General features: G+C 39.1%; 1 protein-coding gene across 3 annotated transcripts in view; it reads left to right on the top strand.

The window, feature by feature from the left end:
• Window positions 1-5920: 5920 nt before the first annotated feature.
• LOC129727835 (homeotic protein spalt-major) overlaps window positions 5921-19703 on the top strand; it is a 31815-nt gene continuing 18032 nt past the window's right edge. For all 3 annotated transcript variants that reach the window (XR_008728593.1, XM_055686047.1, XM_055686048.1), the window contains exon 1: window positions 5921-6810. Coding sequence is in view for 2 of the 3 variants with exons in the window: in XM_055686047.1 (XP_055542022.1) it covers window positions 6750-6810 (61 nt within the window). In the remaining variant the exon portion in view is untranslated. The remainder of the gene's footprint in view (window positions 6811-19703) is intronic.

Consider the following 19703-nt stretch of genomic DNA (forward strand, 5'->3'; position numbering starts at 1 on the left):
TTAGATGCAATTCTGAATCTATTACGACTCCACCAGGTAGTACAACTAGAGGCGGAGAAAAGTGCATTGAGACTAACACGCCTTAAAAAAGTACCTGATGGAGATCAGACAGGCCAGCTGGCAATCCTCAAATATTTCCAGCTGAACAAACATATACCAGGTATCGAAGACTGAATGAATACAGAAGCAAACTTCGAAATACCTTTCAAAATCACAGAGACCGAACGGGGAGTTTAGGAACAAAGTGGCCCGAATATCCGACAAGGCTCTGTCGTCTATTACACAGATAGCTCAAAAATGAATGATTCAACCGGAGCAGGTATAAATGGTCCTGGGGTAAGTATCTCGATACCAATGTGCCGTTGGCCTACAGTGTTCCAGGCCGAAATATTTGCAATTTATGAATGTGCACAAGTCTGTTTGGCCTGGAAATACAGGCATGCTAACATATGCATTTTTTCTGATAGCCAAGCAGCACTTTACGCACTAAAAGCCTTCACATGTACCTCTAAGCTAGTATGGGAGTGCATCCTTACATTGAAACAAGTGGCAGAAAGGAACCAAGTATGGTTATACTGGTTTTCTGGTCACTGCGGAGTGGAAGGCAATGAAAAAGCCGATACGTTAGCTAGACAGGGGTCATATACCGATTCCATTGGCCCAGAACCGTTCTGTGGGGTGGGGTGTTCAAGCGCCTTGAAAGCAGAATTGAAAACCTGGGAACATAGGACTATACAAGAGAACTGGATATGCTCAGTAGGGCTACGCCAGTCTAAACGCTTTATAAAACCAAGCGTCAAGAATAGCCAGCAATTGTTTAGTTTATATAAAAAGGGACTAAGAACAATTACCGGACTGTTTACAGGACACTGTCCAAGTAAGCACCACCTGAAACAAATTGGTCAGTCAGATGACGAAATTTGTCGTCTCTGCGGGTTCGAATGTGAAACTGCAGAACATTTGCTCTGCCACTGCCAGTGCACTAATACAGCGCAGAATAAGAGCCTTTGGAAAAGGAACTTTGGAGTTTTTTGAGGTCTGGTCTGCGAATCCTAATGAGGTAATACATTTCATACGAAATTCAGTGCCTAATTGGGAGAAAGGGTGCGATATGACAACGACGATCACTTCCATCAATAGTGATATGTCTGCCACGAGTACCTAGACTAAAGAAGAGGTATACAACAAAAGATCAAAACAATGGTCGCAGTGGTCCAAATCTTACAAAAAAAAAAACTGCTTCAGCACAGTGCAATTGAAACTCCGCAACATTATAGCTTTCAATTCAACATTCAAAAACTAATTTTAAATCCAGAGATTTGTAAGAATGCAATAGTGTCTATTTACCGAAACATGAACAGAAATCAATGTTTTTTGAGGAGCAAAAACTACACGTTCATTTTACCGGCTAACAGAATCATTGCAGTATGAGCAAATATGATCTAAGGAAGTGTGCATTTTAGAGAAAATTGTACAAATTGATTAGATCTAAGCAATAAAAAAATTAAATCATCGCATATGTAGTTTTATTCTTGTTCTATCTTCACGTTAAACTGATGCATAAAACGATTATTTGCAACTTTGCTCAAATAAGCCAGGAGTTTGATTTACATTATCAAGCATATGCCCTTAAATAAAATCGAAGTCACGTTTTGAGTATTCACGTGCATGTCGAGTTTGTAGCCACCAGCTCTTTTGCACTAAATTTATTCATTATTGGCTTTCGAGCTACACCAAAACTACACCTTTTCTACCACTGTAGAATGTGTAATAGGCAGTGAAAACGAACATTTTATATGTGAATCATTAACAGGTTCTTGTTTACTGAACAACGACGCCTCGATAACGACGCTACAACAGCTTGTCTACCGCTCATAGCCTGCAATCATAGTAATCTAATGACATTGTTCATGTAGTAAAAGGCGGGAAAAGGCGCAAATATATTTCAATTTTTTCCCAACTTGATCAGTTGATTATTATTATTTTTATGGCGTATTAACTCGTCGAAGATCAAGACAAAACAAACACAAAAAGAATCATTCAAATCCGTTGATTCTATTTTAAGTGAAACGCCTTTTTTCTATTTTAAGTGAAACGCCTTTTAACAGACTATATTTTATTAAATTTCATCACTTCTATTACAAATAAATTTAATGGGAGCAGTGATAAGAGTTACCACGATTTATCTGGTCATTCATACATTTTATGTATTGTGTCGTGTCAAATAAACGTTATGTATAAAAAAAGAGTTACTACCGCATATAGCATACTGTAGGGTGTATTGTGCGAGTTGTGATACTAGCTCTTAATGAATTAATTCCTTTCCGGTCGACGGTAGGAACCCAGCTATTTGACGTCTTGGCGAGCATTGATCTACCGTCCTATATGTCCACATGTATATTAGGGCAAAGTGATCGATTTTCCAGAACCAAGTTTTTTAGTTCAATTTGATCCACAAAATCCTTAACTTACCGGAAGTCGATTGGTCGATTGTTTTGTCTCCGTTTGGCGCATTGCATTTCAAATTTTGTATGAAGATTTGTATGGGAAAACCTACTTTTTTGCATTTCTGATGACTTCTGATGGAGATCTGACTGACACAGATAGACTGATAGTGTTGGCAGAAAAAGTGATTTTCAGCATTTAATTCTGAATACTCAACTTTCAATAGCTATATCATTTTTTTAGGGAAATCCTAGCTCTTTAAAGTCTTTGGTAAAGTTGTTCAGCATCGTAAAACCTACCTTTTGCAATCTTATAATTTAAGTCTATAATCCAAGTCATTCTGAGGTCTCTGAAATGGGAAATTGGTTTTCACATACAAATCTTCATACAAATTTGAAATTCAATGCGCCAGGCAGAGACAAAACGAATCGTCTTCCGATAAATTAAGGATTATTTGGTACACCGATAAATTTAGGATTATTTGGTACACCAAATTTTGGTTCTGGTTTTTTTGCTATCAAGTTTCATTTTTTCACATAACGACGCCACACTCTAATGTATATACGTTTTCCTGAAATGCGTCGATATACAAACCTAGTTTTGCTGACCTCCGAAATAACAACAAGAATATGTTTGTACCTTGATTATGTTATGCATACCTGAATTACCTCTCGTAAAACACTTGCAATGCTGCAGGTGCTTATTGGCTCTATGAAATACAAAACTATTGGGCCGTGTAAAATTTACTGATAGAAAAACAAGAGTGCCGGCTACGTCATTTCTGTTTGCATTTCGGAAAAGGGGAAATCATACGCTAGTTCCTTCTAACGGGTTACAAACTTTTTCTTTTTATGAAAAAAGCTGACACAGCCACCATCTTTTTTTGTTCTAATCATTGATTTTGGATCAATAATAATTTTAATAAACAAACCATTGATTGTTTATTTGAGTAGAAATAAACATTGGTTAGTCGAACTTTGAGCTAAATGAAGTTATTTTAATTATGTCGGACTACACGTAATATGCGTACATTTATCATAATAAATACATAAATCTTATGTAAAATATGTATAAATTTTATATAAATCATACTCTGAAAATAATTTGAAGCCGTTATATAAGCTTACCATTAGGGAAGCATGAGCAAATATGTAAATTGTCAGCAAGTTTCAGCAAAAAATCGCAGCAATCAATAATTACAACGGTGTTGATGTTTAAAAAGATTCATTTTTGTTTTTTTTGCCTGTTGTAAGTTAAAAATTTGAAAAAAAAACTTACAATGTTGAAATGTAAAAAGATTCTGAATGAATATTAGTAAATAGACAAAAAAATCACAAGCATTCGCATGCTCTTTTTTATCTATAAAATTGCATTTCTAGCAATTTACTCGCTCAGTATTATGCTGTTCGATTATTAAGTGAACATCGAAGATAAAATGCAATGAAAAAAACAACCGTGCATAACAACGTGCAATAACCGTTGTCAAAATGTTAAATTCTTGTTGAATAATTTATGGTTTTGGTAACCATATTTATGAGATAAACTGTTTATCACTAGTGATACCATCCGTCCTGATTTAGCAGGACATGTCCTGCTTTTAAAGTTCTATTTGGCCGTCCTGTTTTATTTTTTGATTATTAGCATTTGTCCTGATTTTCTTAAGATATTTAATTTTGTTGTGTAGTAATGAGCAGAATTTTTGAAAATTGCTAAATAAGTGTTTTCGATTCCAGGTCGCAACGCTCACTGCGATCGAATTAATTATCACCATCAGCAGCAGTATTGCAGTTTTGCTTTAATGGCACACGAATAGAAATCGTGTACCGCTGCAATGGTAGAGTGTCTATGGATGTCGCTCGCATTTGATTGATTTATTGGGCGCGTAAATTTGTACTTGAAACTTTTTATCAATTTTTACCGCTGAGTAGTGAAATAATGATGTTACCATTATTATTTCAATTTAGTAATACCTGCTACCGTAGGTGTTACTAAATTGTCCAATATTTTATCTATTCAACTACATATTGGTCATTGTTTTTCATCATGTAATTATGCTATTATTATCGTATCGTTTTAAAGAATGTACCTCAGTGTTGAAAACAAAGACTTAGTCCCACGTCAAAACACGTGCAATGTTCCTGTTAATGGATTAGAAATAAAATTTTGGCTCTTTTTCGCTTAAAAATTTATCTATTTTTTATGGATTTTTTAAATTTGATAAATAGATGACTGTATTTTATCTATGATTTTATAGGTGTCATTGATCCAAAATCTATTTAGTTAAAATACAAATCCTGGTTTACATATCTCTCAGAGGTTTATTCGAATTATATTGCCACGGCACGATACATATGGATGATTAGAAAAATCTTCCAGAGGCTAGACTCTTCTTTATCGACAGATTACACGGTACTACTGATTCCAACCGTTTCTCATTATACCTACATACACTACTGACTATATTTGCGCATTGGCATGTAATAAATCACTTAAAAACATCACAGAAGTGTCTCTTTTGAAAAAAATCTGAGCTCAATAAAGAGACGTAAGAGTTGTACTATTGTAAGCACGTCAAAATTCTATTGCCACTCCTCGAGAAAATGTATTCGTTTTTTTCAATCGAAGTAACCTACTAAACCCAGAATACATATACACACCTTTGAGGTTTCACTCACACAAGCTTGCATCGAAGGTCCACCTTTTTTCAACCGTTTATTAATAATATAGCAAAATTATCAAAATGACTCCACCTTTCTGTCATAATAATAAATTGTTTATGATATTTTTCTTCCTATTTCCTTTTACATTGTTCTGTACCACCGCATACATTGCAACAAGCAGTATATGAAATGCGATTTCAAAGGATGTATTGGTGCACCTTCTCCGTCTTTGGATCTTTCTTACTATCCATCGCGAGTGATCCCTTTCTGTCACGAGGCCTTGCACATCTAGCCTTTTCAGTACACATCCAAGTTGTTGATTATATTTATGTTTATGCTTTATGAAAGATAGGCGAGCAAAATAAGAACTAAGGGTATTCAATAAATTTTATGATTCGTGTATGTTGCTTTACTGTACACATCGCCTCACCGACGACTATACAGACAGACAGACAAATGCAAGAACTGACAGATTGCTCGAGAGTTTTCCGAATTCTGACTGTATGCTGTGGAAAACGCGAAGGTTGTTGCTATTTGCTGTTGTTCAATTCGCGAGATATATTTTCTACTCTCTTTGGTATGCCCAGCATAGAGCCCACCGGCAAACAGAGTACGTATGAGTTAGTGAGATTCGATGAGGGTTTGTGAGCATGTGTATCATTCATTGAGCATAAAATCGTTCCCTGTGCACTGTGTGTCTGAATGGTGGGGATGAGCATCGTTTGTGGAGGGGATGAACCATATTCCGATGTGAAAATTGCGTTGGGTATTAACTGGTGTTGGTTCAGCGATCAAACTAGTCTCAGCGCTGTCGTCGTACGAGTAATCGGTTCCTTTGTCGCTACTATGTGGAAGTTTGTTTAGTAATGTTTTGTAGTTTACGGAAACGCGATCGCTGTTAAGTGTGAAATCAACGTGGTTGGTAGCGAGAGAGCAGATTTTTGACACACGAGATATTTTTCATTCTTCTTTGTGTCACTCAGAAAAAATCATACCTCGAACATAAAAAATAAAGAGAATTTCGACCGAGATTCGAACTTCGAACGCTGCATCAGAGTGAAGTGTAACATTATTTATGTTTTTATCGGCTCGTCCATCATACATACCCGGGTGTACGTTAGTGCTGTCTCTCTCTTCCTCTACCTATATCTATCTGTGTGTGTCTGTTTGTCTCGGACTCGATTGATTTTGACTTATCGACCGAGCGATTCGCTTAACATAAAGTTTTAATCAGCAGTTGCGCGATGATTGTTGAATGATGTGGTCGAAAACCACAAATGCAGCCAAGTGATACTCTTTTGAACAACAAGCGAAACAATCATTGTCAGTGCGTTCACATTTGCTGCGGCGGTTATGAGACGGATCGTCAATCTATCAATCGTCGGAAGTGAATTAACAAGTATTCGCAGATAAATTAGGAAAATTGTACGGCGTAGATTTTTTGTTTGTGTGCAAAGAAAAGAATTTTTTTTCGTCGCAATGCAAAAAGTGATACATAATAAACAACAGAAAATAGTGCAATAAATTTTCGTTCCGATGCATTGACGCAAGTGAGGATAATATTCTTCAGTTTCAATCTATGACCAAAGAAATCACCAATTCATGAAGCAAACGTTCCAAGCTTCAAACGGACACTGTTGAGCAATGATCCAGATCGATTCTGTTGGATATCCTAAAGTGAAAAATGATTCGGGTGCTGAAGAAGGTGAATATATATATTTCAATACCTAATCCAACATGCCGTCGGAGATAAATTCGGGTTGTCGATACATGATGTTAAGTTTTGTTATGATGATTACATATACCATTTGGAAAATGATATATAAATGATGCCTTTCCCAGTTATGTCATCATTACGAATCGATTCATTTTTTGAGAGCTGTTGATATATTGATAACAACGATACCTATTAAATGGCAAAAATCAATGTTTTAACCAAAATAATTAATAAAAGTGTAGTATTTGTTGAATCAATATTTTTAACTGCTTCTACTAAATTTAGACTGGTGTTTTACAACTTGTGCCTTTAACTTGCTTTTGAATCTTTTTGCACAACTGTGTATTATAAAATGTAGAACTGTATTTTACTGCCGCTTTTGCGAAAATGGGTCCATTTTGGCATGTTTTTCAAGAATAGCCATTAAAAAAAGTGAGGTTTGATTCCCACAACCTCGATTTTAATGGCTACTCTTGAACTGCCTGTAATCGCATAATTGTAACATTCGACATTGTATGTTCTTTTTACATCTGGAAAAATATGATTAAGTTTGTTTGAAAAAAGTCGTAAAAAATACCAAGTTGTTTTGTCACATAGCGTAAATGACCGCATAATTGTCACACTACTTTACTTTCTCAACTTTTTTGTCAAAAAAGTTTCCATCCAAATCCACATCTGCATCCTTTGGAACTCGGAAGTTATTCTGGTCCGGTAACCAACCACCGGTGATCCGTTTCTGATGTTCAGGTCATGCTTGTTAAATACACGAAAAACTTTATTTTCCCTGTGATATATTTCAAAAGTAGCTTGAAAGTGACGGCATAAATATATCATTGCAATAATTTCAACCAATTTGACTTCAGAAGTAATATTCAATGTATACATAGTGTAAACGTTTCGAAACAATCGAGTCTTCAGAATCAAAATAAACATTTTAAGTTCAAAATAAGTTTATTTGACTATTGTGTTTTTTATCAATTTAATAATATGCATCATACAGGTCGGACTCGATTATTCGGAGGCACGACCATTCGGGGGCTCGATTATGCGGAGACATGGCTTTATAAACCGGAGTCGCCTTATTTTCTTAAATTTCGTATTTTATTTTCATTAATGACGCCTATGTTTTTGTCAATTCTATCTAGAAATGCAAATTTAATGCAGTATTCTGCGCTATATACTGCATAGTTAATTCAATGCATAAAGCGAGGTGACACGATTGATTCATCTCTTTATGATTGAATTTGCTACCTTTGACAAACATCGACATACATACGTTAGATAATTTGCATATTTTATGTTTGCATATTTACCGACTACAATATTCTTCTGGTCAACAAACTGACTATTCTCGATGAGTAAAGATAGAAAAAAATTCAAATAAAAATTCAGCTCGATTATCCGGAGTGAAATATTTTTCAAAACTCCGGATAATCGAGTCTGACCTGTACTAATCTTGTTTTCAAACACGGTGTTAAAGTGGTTCCGAAAAATCTCAACCGTAAGTTCAGACTAGAACAAAAATTATGATGACTAACAGTGAGGAAGTAGATTTGAAAAATTACATGGGCGGTGAAACTCTAAACGATCATCTTGCAAATTTATTTCTCGGCTTTGTGCTGTCCCATTTCATCAAAAGATCTATTTTTTTTAAATTCAAAAGTTATATTTTAGAAAAGATCATTGCCATTACATCATTGTCCCGTAACTCGCTATGAACGGTTATGGTAGTAATAAACATCACCGCAACATCTCAGATGAATCGATGATGATCGAGCCGTGGATGCTGTAATGCCGGACTTTGGAGGTGTTGCTTCCCGTTCACCCAGAACGGTACCAAAATTCACTGGAGAGAAAATATCGACGATCTACCGCTTCACCTTATGGCGTGAATTAATCGCTGGTCACCACTTTAACTGTAACAAAATTCACCGTGCCGGTCACGCTGATGGCAACGGGTTACTTGGCGCACGAGAATAGCGGAGTTAAACTTCACTTCGAAGTCGGATAGCACACCAGAACAAAAGGCTATCAAATTGGACTTCGGACTCTTGATCGAGTTAAACAATTACGCTGTGTGGTTCGATTGGGGATTTAATTTCTACTGGACGGTTTGTACAGAGCTAGGATCAATTGGTATCGGTATCTGACTATCACATTCTCCTCTCGCTACATCTCTCTTATCAGAGAATAAACTCTACAGAGTGCGTTTAGTAGTCTTGCGTTACGTTATAAGTTAAGTATGTTTAGCCTAAATTTAGATCTAATACTAGCTCGTAAGAATAATCTAAGTTTTAACAATTTATCATGCACACTATTTACAAATTTACAATTTTACAATCATTAACTATTTACATATACATTTATAGCAATTCTTTATGATCAAAGTATTGATCATTCCGGCCACCTTGAAATGTAATTTCAACCTTCAGATTTCTTTCATCATTCATTAAGGTTTCACGATGACAGCTCCAGTGAATGAAACTCGACGATGGTAGCATGTTCATTCGCCTCCTTGGAACATCGTTTGTTTGCCTCCATTCAGGAAAGGGTTGATCTTCGGTTGGGTAGCCTTCTTCACTTCGTTTTCATCTGTAAACAACAAAAGACCCGGTAGAACGAACGGGTTTTTTTAATTAAATGGAACGCTAATCACCTGATTGCTTTCCAGATACGCATTGAGATAGTTTCGGACTACTCTACCGATCTTTGTAGTTTCAGCATTCATCGATGGCTTCAGCATCTGTTGGTAATGGCAGTATAGCGATTCTCGCTATCGGTCTAACGACATTTTCTGCTACCGCTGTCTTGATGGTAACGACGCGAGTCACGCCGTCTTTCCCTGGGTGGAGTTTGACGATTTTGCCTAAGGGCCATGTTGCAGGTGGTAAATTATCATCTTTGATAACGACTATGCGTCCCCTTTCAATTGGAACAGGACGCTTGCAACCTTTTGTCGCACGGGATTGTAGTTGGGCTAGGTATTCCGGATACCAGCGTGCCCAAATGCGCTGGAAGATTTTCTGCGTTCGTTGCCAATGATTTAAATGGGACTCCGAAGTGTGAATGAGACTTGGCTCGGGAACTGCTTGCATGTTTGATCCGACCAGGAAATGGCCTGGTGTTAACACTTCGAGGTCAGTGGGTTCACCAGGAATCGGTGTTAAAGGTCTCGAGTTTAAGCACATTTCAATCTGTGCTAGCAGAGTAATCATGTCCTCCTGGCTGATACTTGTGTGGCCTATTTCTCGCAGAAGGTGGTACTTGGCAGATTTTACTGCGGCCTCCCACAACCCTCCGAAATGGGGGGCTCGAGGTGGCGAGAATTTCCACTCAATCTCGTTGTCGACACACCAGGCGACAATTCGATCTCGTTCGGTTCCATTCGATTTTAGCATATCAAAAACGTGACGTAGGTGGTTGGCTGCCCCTTTAAATGCGGTTCCATTGTCGGAATGTAGTTCACGGATACGACCACGACGGGCTATGAACCGCCGGAGGGCTGATAGGAAAGCTGGTGTTGACAGGTCAGAGACCAGTTCAATATGAACGGCCTTCGTTGCGAAGCAGACAAAGATAGCAATGTATGCCTTGACTGGTCCGTGTCTACGGACTGCGGATTTCAAATATACGGGACCGCAATAATCGACGCCACTAACTGAGAACGGTCGGGATGGTGACACTCGGGATTTCGGCAAGTCTGCTGTGGCTTGCTGGATCAAAATTGGTTTTTGCCTAAAACATTTGATACATCGATGATAAACACGGCGGACTAGGTTTCGTGCTCCAATTATCCAGTATTTTTGACGAATAGTTGAGAGCATTAGCTGGGGACCAGCATGCAAGAGCAATTTATGGTAGTAAGTTACGATTATTTCTGCCAACGGATGATTTGCGGAGACGACAATTGGATGCTTCGTGCCTTCGGGAAGATCAGAGTTAGACAGGCGACCTCCAACTCGAATCAGACCGTTTTCACACATGAACGGTTTTAACCATTTGAGTGGCGATGACTTGAGGTCTTTCTCACATCTCGTTGAACAGTTCAACAGAGCAAGCTCATCTGGGTAGAGCTGGGCTTGAGCTAAACGTGCAAGCGCGTGATCTGCTGCTTTAAGATCTATTGTGGATAGCATCCGAGATGCATTGGGGGATACCTTTGGAGTTTTCTTTTGAGCTAGACGAATAAACTTGAGACAGTAGCCCATGACGTGTCGAAGTTTTGTATAGGACGAATATCTGGCAAACAGGTGATCAGCAAATTGTGATTCAACCAGGGTGGTTGATATCAGTGCTACCGTACGGGTTTCTTCTTCGACATAAATAGTTTCTTGATTTGGGACCACTGAATGCGGCCAACTGCTTGGCGGGAGAGCTAACCAGGCTGGACCATTCCACCATCTGGTTTGTGTTAGTATTTCTGTGGGTTGCAAACCACGTGAGAGTTCATCGGCAGGATTTTCTACACCTGGCACATGTCTCCAATTGGTGCCCTCAGTAGACGTTTGGATGAATGATACACGATTCGCCACAAAGGTTCTCCATCGGTTTGGTGGCGATCTCAACCACTGAAGCACTGTGGTTGAATCTGACCAGAACGTGGTGTTAGTAGAAATCTTTATGGCTTGCGTAACCTTCTGGTATACCTTCGCTGCAAGTTCTGCAGCACACAATTCAAGTCTCGCTATAGTGTGTTTAGTAGAGATGGGCGCCACTTTAGACTTTGAGGTTAGCAGCTGTACGTTAACACCTTCGGAGTTCTCTGAACGCACAAAACAACATGCTCCATAAGCGGACTCTGACGCGTCGCAGAAAATGTGAAGTTCAATATTCGATGCCATTGGCACAGCAACAAAGCGGGGAATCCTCAATTGATCCAGAACGTGAAGCGTTGCATGAAATTGCCTCCAAGTATCCTGTGACCTTGGTGGGAGTGGTCTGTCCCAATCGTATGGTTTTTTATCTTCTGTTTTCAATCTCCACAACCGCTGCATGAACATCTTGGCGGCAGCTATGATGGGACCCACAAGGCCTAATGGGTCAAATATTTTGGCTATATACGATATTACCTTCCTCTTCGTGAGAACGGCAGCTGGGAGAGGTAACTGGACGTTGAAGCGAAACATATCACATTTTATATCCCAAACCAAACCTAGTGTTGAAATAGATTGGTCATTTTGCAAATCGTGTAGGGGTTGAATGGCTAAATCTGTCACAGGTACATCAGTTAATACTTCCGGAACGTTTGATGCCCACTTCTTAATCACAAACCCTGCAGTCTTAAGCATTGCTGCTACTTGCTGACGGATAGCTATAGCAGCTTGTGGATCATCAGCACCGGTCAACAGATCGTCAACGTAAAAATCGTTATTAACGGCATCAGCTGCCGCTGGGTAGGCGTGCCCCTCTACTTGTGCTAAATATTGAAGGGTGCGAGTTGCTAGGAACGGAGCGGACGCAGTTCCGTACGTAACTGTGCAAAGTTCATAGGTATCGAGTGGATCGGATGGGCTGGCACGCCAGAGAATACGCTGTAGTGGTTGATCGTCTGGGTGTACTTCAATTTGTCGATACATCTTTTCGATGTCAGCGACAAGGGCTACAGCGTGGAAACGGAATCGTATCACAATCGAGAGTAGGTCTTGTTGAACTACTGGTCCAACTAGTAGTGTATTATTCAGCGAAAATCCAGAACTTGTCTTGCAGGAGGCGTCGAACACCACGCGTACCTTTGTGGTAGTGCTCGACTCTTTGAACACTGGATGATGTGGCAAATAACAGTGAGGCTTATTGTCGGGTACTGGATCGATTTTTCGCATATGGTGGAGGCTGGCATATTCCTCCATAAACTTGAGGTAGGCGGTTCTGACAGTGGCATCTCTTTCGAGGCGTCTTTCGAGGCTATAAAATCGGCGAATGGCAATCGCGCGCGAATCGCCGAGGGTGACTTGCGGATCTTCAGACCGAGGAAGGCGAACGACGAACCTCCCGGATTGAGTTCGAGTGGTGGTGCTAGCATAAATTTCTTCACATCTTCTTTCTTCAGCGGAATATAACGGACCTTGATGTACCGATTCTAGCTCCCAGAATCGTTGGAGAGCGGTATCCAACGATCTATCGACATTCGAAATGTAGCAGGTGGGTGGAGCATAGGTTGATTTGATGGGTACCTTTCCAGAAACTGTCCACCCAAAGACTGTTTCAATAAGCAGCGGCAGACCACTGCCGATTGGTATGCGCTTCCCAGTGTGAATTTCGTGATAGCATTCACCACCGATGATGATGTCGATTAGTCCCGGTTCGTTAAAATATGGATCCGCGAGTTGGATCTTCGGAATTTTCCATGAGGTTGTGCTAAGTGGTATCGTTGGCAAATTGGCAGTAGGTTTCTTCATTACGAGGAACTCGAGGGTAGTGGAAAATTTGTTCGTTCTTGATTTGATTGTAGCTGATATTTGGCGTTTTATTTGCTTAACCGAATCACCTATTCCGGCTACAGCGACGTCTACTGTGCGGGGGCGGATGGCGAGGGCGTTGGCTAACTTCTTGGTGATAAAATTAGACATCGATCCGGAATCGAGGAGAGCTCTGACTGGTGTTAACTTTCCATATTTATCAACTACGTGAATAGCAACCGTCTCTAGTAACACCGTGCTGTGGTTTGATTGGATGGAGAGACTAATTTCGGGTGGATTTGCAGATTCAGAACTTCTTACGTTCGCTGACGTGGTCGCGGTAGGTTGCTTTGCATTGTGTTCGGTTGTAACAGCAGGTGTCGTCGATATTTTAGAGGGTGCAACTTGGTCGTGCAACAGCGAGTGATGTTTTGCATGGCAGGTTCTGCATGAAAACTTGGATTTACAAGCTCGCGCTTGATGGTTCGTACGAAAGCAATTCCAACACAGGCTTCGCTGACTAACTAATTCTCGACGTTCAGAAACAGAGAGCTTGGTGAACCTTGGGCATTGATACAGAAGATGTCTTTCGGGGCAAGCCGGGCATTGAGGGTTGTTAACTTTGGTGTCGGATGTAGCAACGTTGGCTACGAATTTACCATGATAGGGTTTCTTCGGAACAAATCCGGCCACCTTGACAGTAGCTGGTTGTGAACGGTGCTGCAAATCACTCGACACAGATTTAAGCATTCGTACATGCTGCACGAGAAAGTCAACAAGTTCTTCGTAAGTGACATCATCCTTCTGGCGGGTTTCCTGCTCCCAAGCGCGAACAGTGGCGGGATCAAGTTTACTCGTAAGAATGTAAACTAACGGTGTATTCCACGACGCAACAGGTTCTCCTAGCTTTCCCAAAGCTTTCACGTGGCGTTGGTAATCGTCAACAAGCGTGTTTAAATCCTGAGCAGATTCGCGCCTTATCGATGGCAACTCGTATAAACCTCTGAATAATTCCTTTTTCAAGAACCGTTTGTTATCAAATCGCTTCAACAGAGCGTCCCAAGTCGACGCATAATTATCCGCTTGAATGTCAACGGTTTCGAATGGTTTCTTGGCATCCCCTTCTAAAGCTTGAATCAAATATTGCAATTTATTCACCAATGGGATATCATCGTTGAAATGGATCATGGATAGAAAATTGTCTCGAAAAGAAATCCAACGCGACTCATCCCCATTAAACTTCGGCAGATCAATTTTCGGCAGACGATGATGAAAGCTAACGGATGTTGGCTGGTGGCTAAAGTTCGCCATTGTTGAATTTAGGATCTGCTGCGGGACCTCCAGTTTGGACATCAGAAACCCTTTCAGCGCACAAAAACGATTTTCGAAATCAGCCCGTATTTGGAGATGTTGTTCAAACGCATCGGCTTTGTCAAGCATTTCGATTTCCGCTTGTGCCTCAAGAAATTCTCTGTTGCATCTTTCAAGAGTATCTAGCCTCACCTGAATTTGATTTGCATCCCTATCTGCATTGTATCCCTCTTTAAACTTCTCTATCACGTCTCGAACTACGCACACTCGCTTTCGAACCAACATGTTCTCGATCAACTTTTTATCCGCCTTGCTAGTCATCACTCACCACTCAACTCACAGTTTGACCGAAGCGTCACGTTTAATTCGATACGCTTTATCCTTCCCGCCGCGACACGTGACGCCTTTTGTGTAACGGTTACGAGAGCAACACAGAATCCGATCGATTATAATCCTTCCCGACGCGCTATGCTGCTCCTACGCGAACCGGAATGACGGAAACACCACGAATAATCGTTCGAAATATATCCTTCCCGTCGCGTCGTGATGTTTCTACGCGAACGCAATCGATCGAAAAAAGACACGTAAATTCGATCCGCTAAATAACGCCACCACAAATCGTTAAGCCTAATAATTATGGTTGCAAAGTGTGCTAGCATCAATGCGCACCACTATTCATGCGTACGGTGTGCAATGCTCATTTACTTGTGATGCAGCAGCTAACAAATTTCAGATGTGATCAGTTTTATCAACCTGATGTCACACTTTCGCCTTTTTATGCCAAACATGCAATTTTTCCATGCAATATCGTGTTAAACCGCCATTCGTTCCATAAGAGTACTGGCAACGAATTATGGCAATGGCCGAAATCAAAAAACGGCACACCATATGTTTCTAAGAGAGCAATTGTATGGCCTACCTTTGTGTGGTCGAATTCTATTGACCACTTACCGCAATGGCGGGTTACTACCTCGTGCGTCGAGATTTTGGCTTGGATTTGTCCTCCAAATCCGGTTCGAAGGACCAATGATCGAGCCGTGGATGCTGTAATGCCGGACTTTGGAGGTGTTGCTTCCCGTTCACCCAGAACGGTACCAAAATTCACTGGAGAGAAAATATCGACGATCTACCGCTTCACCTTATGGCGTGAATTAATCGCTGGTCACCACTTTAACTGTAACAAAATTCACCGTGCCGGTCACGCTGATGGCAACGGGTTACTTGGCGCACGAGAATAGCGGAGTTAAACTTCACTTCGAAGTCGGATAGCACACCAGAACAAAAGGCTATCAAATTGGACTTCGGACTCTTGATCGAGTTAAACAATTACGCTGTGTGGTTCGATTGGGGATTTAATTTCTACTGGACGGTTTGTACAGAGCTAGGATCAATTGGTATCGGTATCTGACTATCACATTCTCCTCTCGCTACATCTCTCTTATCAGAGAATAAACTCTACAGAGTGCGTTTAGTAGTCTTGCGTTACGTTATAAGTTAAGTATGTTTAGCCTAAATTTAGATCTAATACTAGCTCGTAAGAATAATCTAAGTTTTAACAATTTATCATGCACACTATTTACAAATTTACAATTTTACAATCATTAACTATTTACATATACATTTATAGCAATTCTTTATGATCAAAGTATTGATCAGATGATATGGTTCGCAAGTTGTCATGTACACCGCAAACGATATAAATGAAAAGATGTTTTGTGTAAAAGCTACAGTTTTGTTGTTTCATATGATGCCTTAAACTGTTATGTTTTAAGCACATGAAAACATGTACTTTTCTGTGCAATTTAGTTGATCGAATGAACACACGGAAAAATATTATAAAAAAAACTAAATGTTATATCGAGCGCATATGTATATAACCCCTTAAAACGTCTATGAGGAAATGTCTCGTTATAACATAATCGTTAATCCTCACCATAAAACTAAATGATAAAAGAAGGGTTACTAAAATTACGAGTCATATTCAAATCATCACTTTTCTGGTAGATTCAAAATAAAATAGAAATGATGCCATATAACGTAAACTCAATGTAAAGATACGAATTAAAGAATAAAAGTTACGTTGTAACGAGGAATACCTGTAGTTGTTTCTAAGGCTAAGAGCTATGTTTTGACGACACTCGAGCTTTACATAATTTCACATACAGGGTCAGGATCCTTATTGGGAATATTTTAAAGACTGATAGATGACCACAATGATTGAAAAAAAAAAACTTTTACACATTTGCTCTAAGGGACCATACTTAAATGGCGTAGCATTTATGGGGGGAGGGGGGGGTATATCATCATTTTGTGACAAGCTGCGACAAGGGGGAAGGGGGGGTTGTAGTAAAATCAACGCAGCATTTTTTTTAAAGATTGATTATTTCGCAGGAAAAATGTATTCTAGAAATGCACTAAAACATTGCACAAAGTATTGCAACGAGATCTGTCGAAATGTTTTTATCTGTGGCATTCTGAAATCTTCTAAAAGCTCTGCTACATAAACAATCACTTGGATTTCCAAACACACAATCTGTTTTGAATACAAAAATCGTTGCTTTTTGGTGGTTTTTGATAGTGAAAATTACACGATACTCATTTCATTTTCGGAATAGTTTCTGTGTTTTCTGCAGACATGGATCATACTAAGTTGTTTAAACATCTTTACTCCTTGTACCAAAACACAAGCCCTTCGAAGCAGAAGATGCAGTCACGAATCTATAAGTTGTGAATAAATTGAATTAGACACGGTTTTTTTTTTCAAGTATTTTTTGTATGTATGTTACTACAGTCAGGTTTTTATTACGTACCTCGTAAAAAAACCGCGTTAATTCGAAAATCCACGTGAAAAACGCGCTAATTCAAAAATCCACGTTAAAAACCGTGTTATTCAAAAATCCGCGTAAAGTGAACTAGCAAGAAGGGCTTAGAAAAAACCCGAGACGCTCTAGAACCAGTATTTAAAATTGTCCTCTTCAACGGTCATGCCGGATCTTTCGGAGGGCGGTGGGTATTTTTTGGACCAAGTCTTCTACTAGATAAACACCAAAACGTTTCTGGTTCCAACCCCACGTTAATTCGAAAAAGTTTCTGAATTAGCGTGGTATCGCGTAGAAAAAACCGCGTTAGTAAAAAATCCGCGTAAAAAACCGCGTTAAGTAAAAAATCCGCGTAAAAAACCGCGTAAAAAACCTGACTGCACGTATTTCTGTCCATTTTTTCAGAAGCGGAAAGGGGGGGGGGGTTATTTGAATGCTACGTTTTTTTCAGCGGGGGTTTAGGTTTTGCGACCAAATGCTACGAGGGGGGAGGGGGGGCTTAAAAATCATGAAAAAAATGCTACGTCATTCAAGTATGTTCCCTAACGTTAATATATCCAGAGTTATTCAACTTCAAGTGGCTCTAACTCAAAATGCAATTTATTTATTTGAGAGCTGAGAAAATTTTATACTAGCAACAGCATCTACATGTTCGAATAAACGTAAAAAATAACATTTTGTAAGCAAAATGCTGGCTCATCATCTTGTACATGCATATAACTGGAACCTTTTAAAACCATTTCTGTAACCATAATGATTATGAAACATGAAACTTACTGTCAACAAACATTTTATGTACTGTTCTCAAAATTGTTTTGGTTTCAATTTGGTATTTATTATTATCTGATCAAGTGTGCTTTGTTATCAAATGCAATCATACTTACCGAATAACATAGGACACGTGGAAAAACGAATTAATACACGAACACGAATACACGACATAATTACCCGTACAACTAACTGAGTGCAGCTCGCGTCAACTTCATTTTTCGCGTCAATTCATTTAACAGTTATATTTTGTTTTATTTCTCCCTATAGCGTAATTAAGTGCAGCGCACGTTTCATTTTGACTTTTTATTAAAATAAAACGTGTACTTTTTTCGAGATTACATAAAACATCAAAGCAAGATAAGAAAATTACCGATTAAATATTTGAGAGACCTGATTCTCTTGGTTCTTAATGAGTTAATAGTCTCTTTCAACCAGAATTCGCACATTAGAGTTGTTGAAGTAGATAAAAGAGCCAACGTTTGTGAAAGTTTGTGATAGTTTACCAGTGATATTTTATATTCTTGATAAATACTGACCATTATGAGCTTAGCAATTCCTGTGTGCACAAGACGATAATGTTACAATTCCTCTAGCTCAACCGCACGAAAGTTAGCAGCGTCTATGTCATGTTACACATCAAAATTAAATATTAGTATCTTAAATTTATGTAAATTTATTATATATATATATATATATATATATATATATATATATATATATATATATATATATATATATATATATATATATATATATATATATATATATATATATATTCAAATGTGATTACAACATAATACTCTTCAGTACCGTGAATGACAGTTATTGTCAACAGGAATCAACAGTAGTATGCATAATTTTTCCAATTTTAATGAGGTTAACTGTCTGCAATATAAAAATAACAAAAAACTTGCAAAATTCAACTCTCTTTAACATGTACATTCAGCGAGGCACGGAACAAAAATATGACTGCCTCGAAAAATTGGAAACCATTTTGATTCTACCACAATTTCGAGGTTGGTACCGCCGCCACTACTGGAACACCATCGATCGCCGTTCGACATTCCATTTGAGTGAAGTTTTCTTACTGTGGTTTCGTTTTCCTTATCGTTTTCTTGCTCAACAAGTTGTGCTTCTTTCCTGAACGGAATCACTGGCTGCAATTACCAGTTCGCGCATAAGATTCTACAGAAATCTCATCGGACAGTGAGGTTTGTTGGGTAACTTTAGAGAACACATCGTCGCGGTACGGCCAGCCAGTTCTGAAGTGCCCGTATCATCTTCCGTCGCTTTGCTTTCATCTTCTCGCACTTTTAAAATCTTTGTTTACAGGCACCCAGGTATTTTGCAGCATGCGATATTATTCAACCTCAGTTAATTTAGGCTTATAGGTTCACAAACACATGCCAATGCAAAAACAGCCATGTCGAATCTAAACTTTACGTCGGCAACGTGCCTGCCAAAGTCTCTCCGAGATGCTGTTAATTTATTCACGTCATCACCTGGAAAAAAAACCAGTTTCATTCTTGTATGGGCACACTATCGAACCGCGGTAAAACATATACCAGCTCCTATCATTATATGC

Source organism: Wyeomyia smithii, chromosome 3, assembly GCF_029784165.1.
Source record: "Wyeomyia smithii strain HCP4-BCI-WySm-NY-G18 chromosome 3, ASM2978416v1, whole genome shotgun sequence".
Classification (NCBI taxonomy): Eukaryota; Metazoa; Arthropoda; class Insecta; order Diptera; family Culicidae; genus Wyeomyia; species Wyeomyia smithii.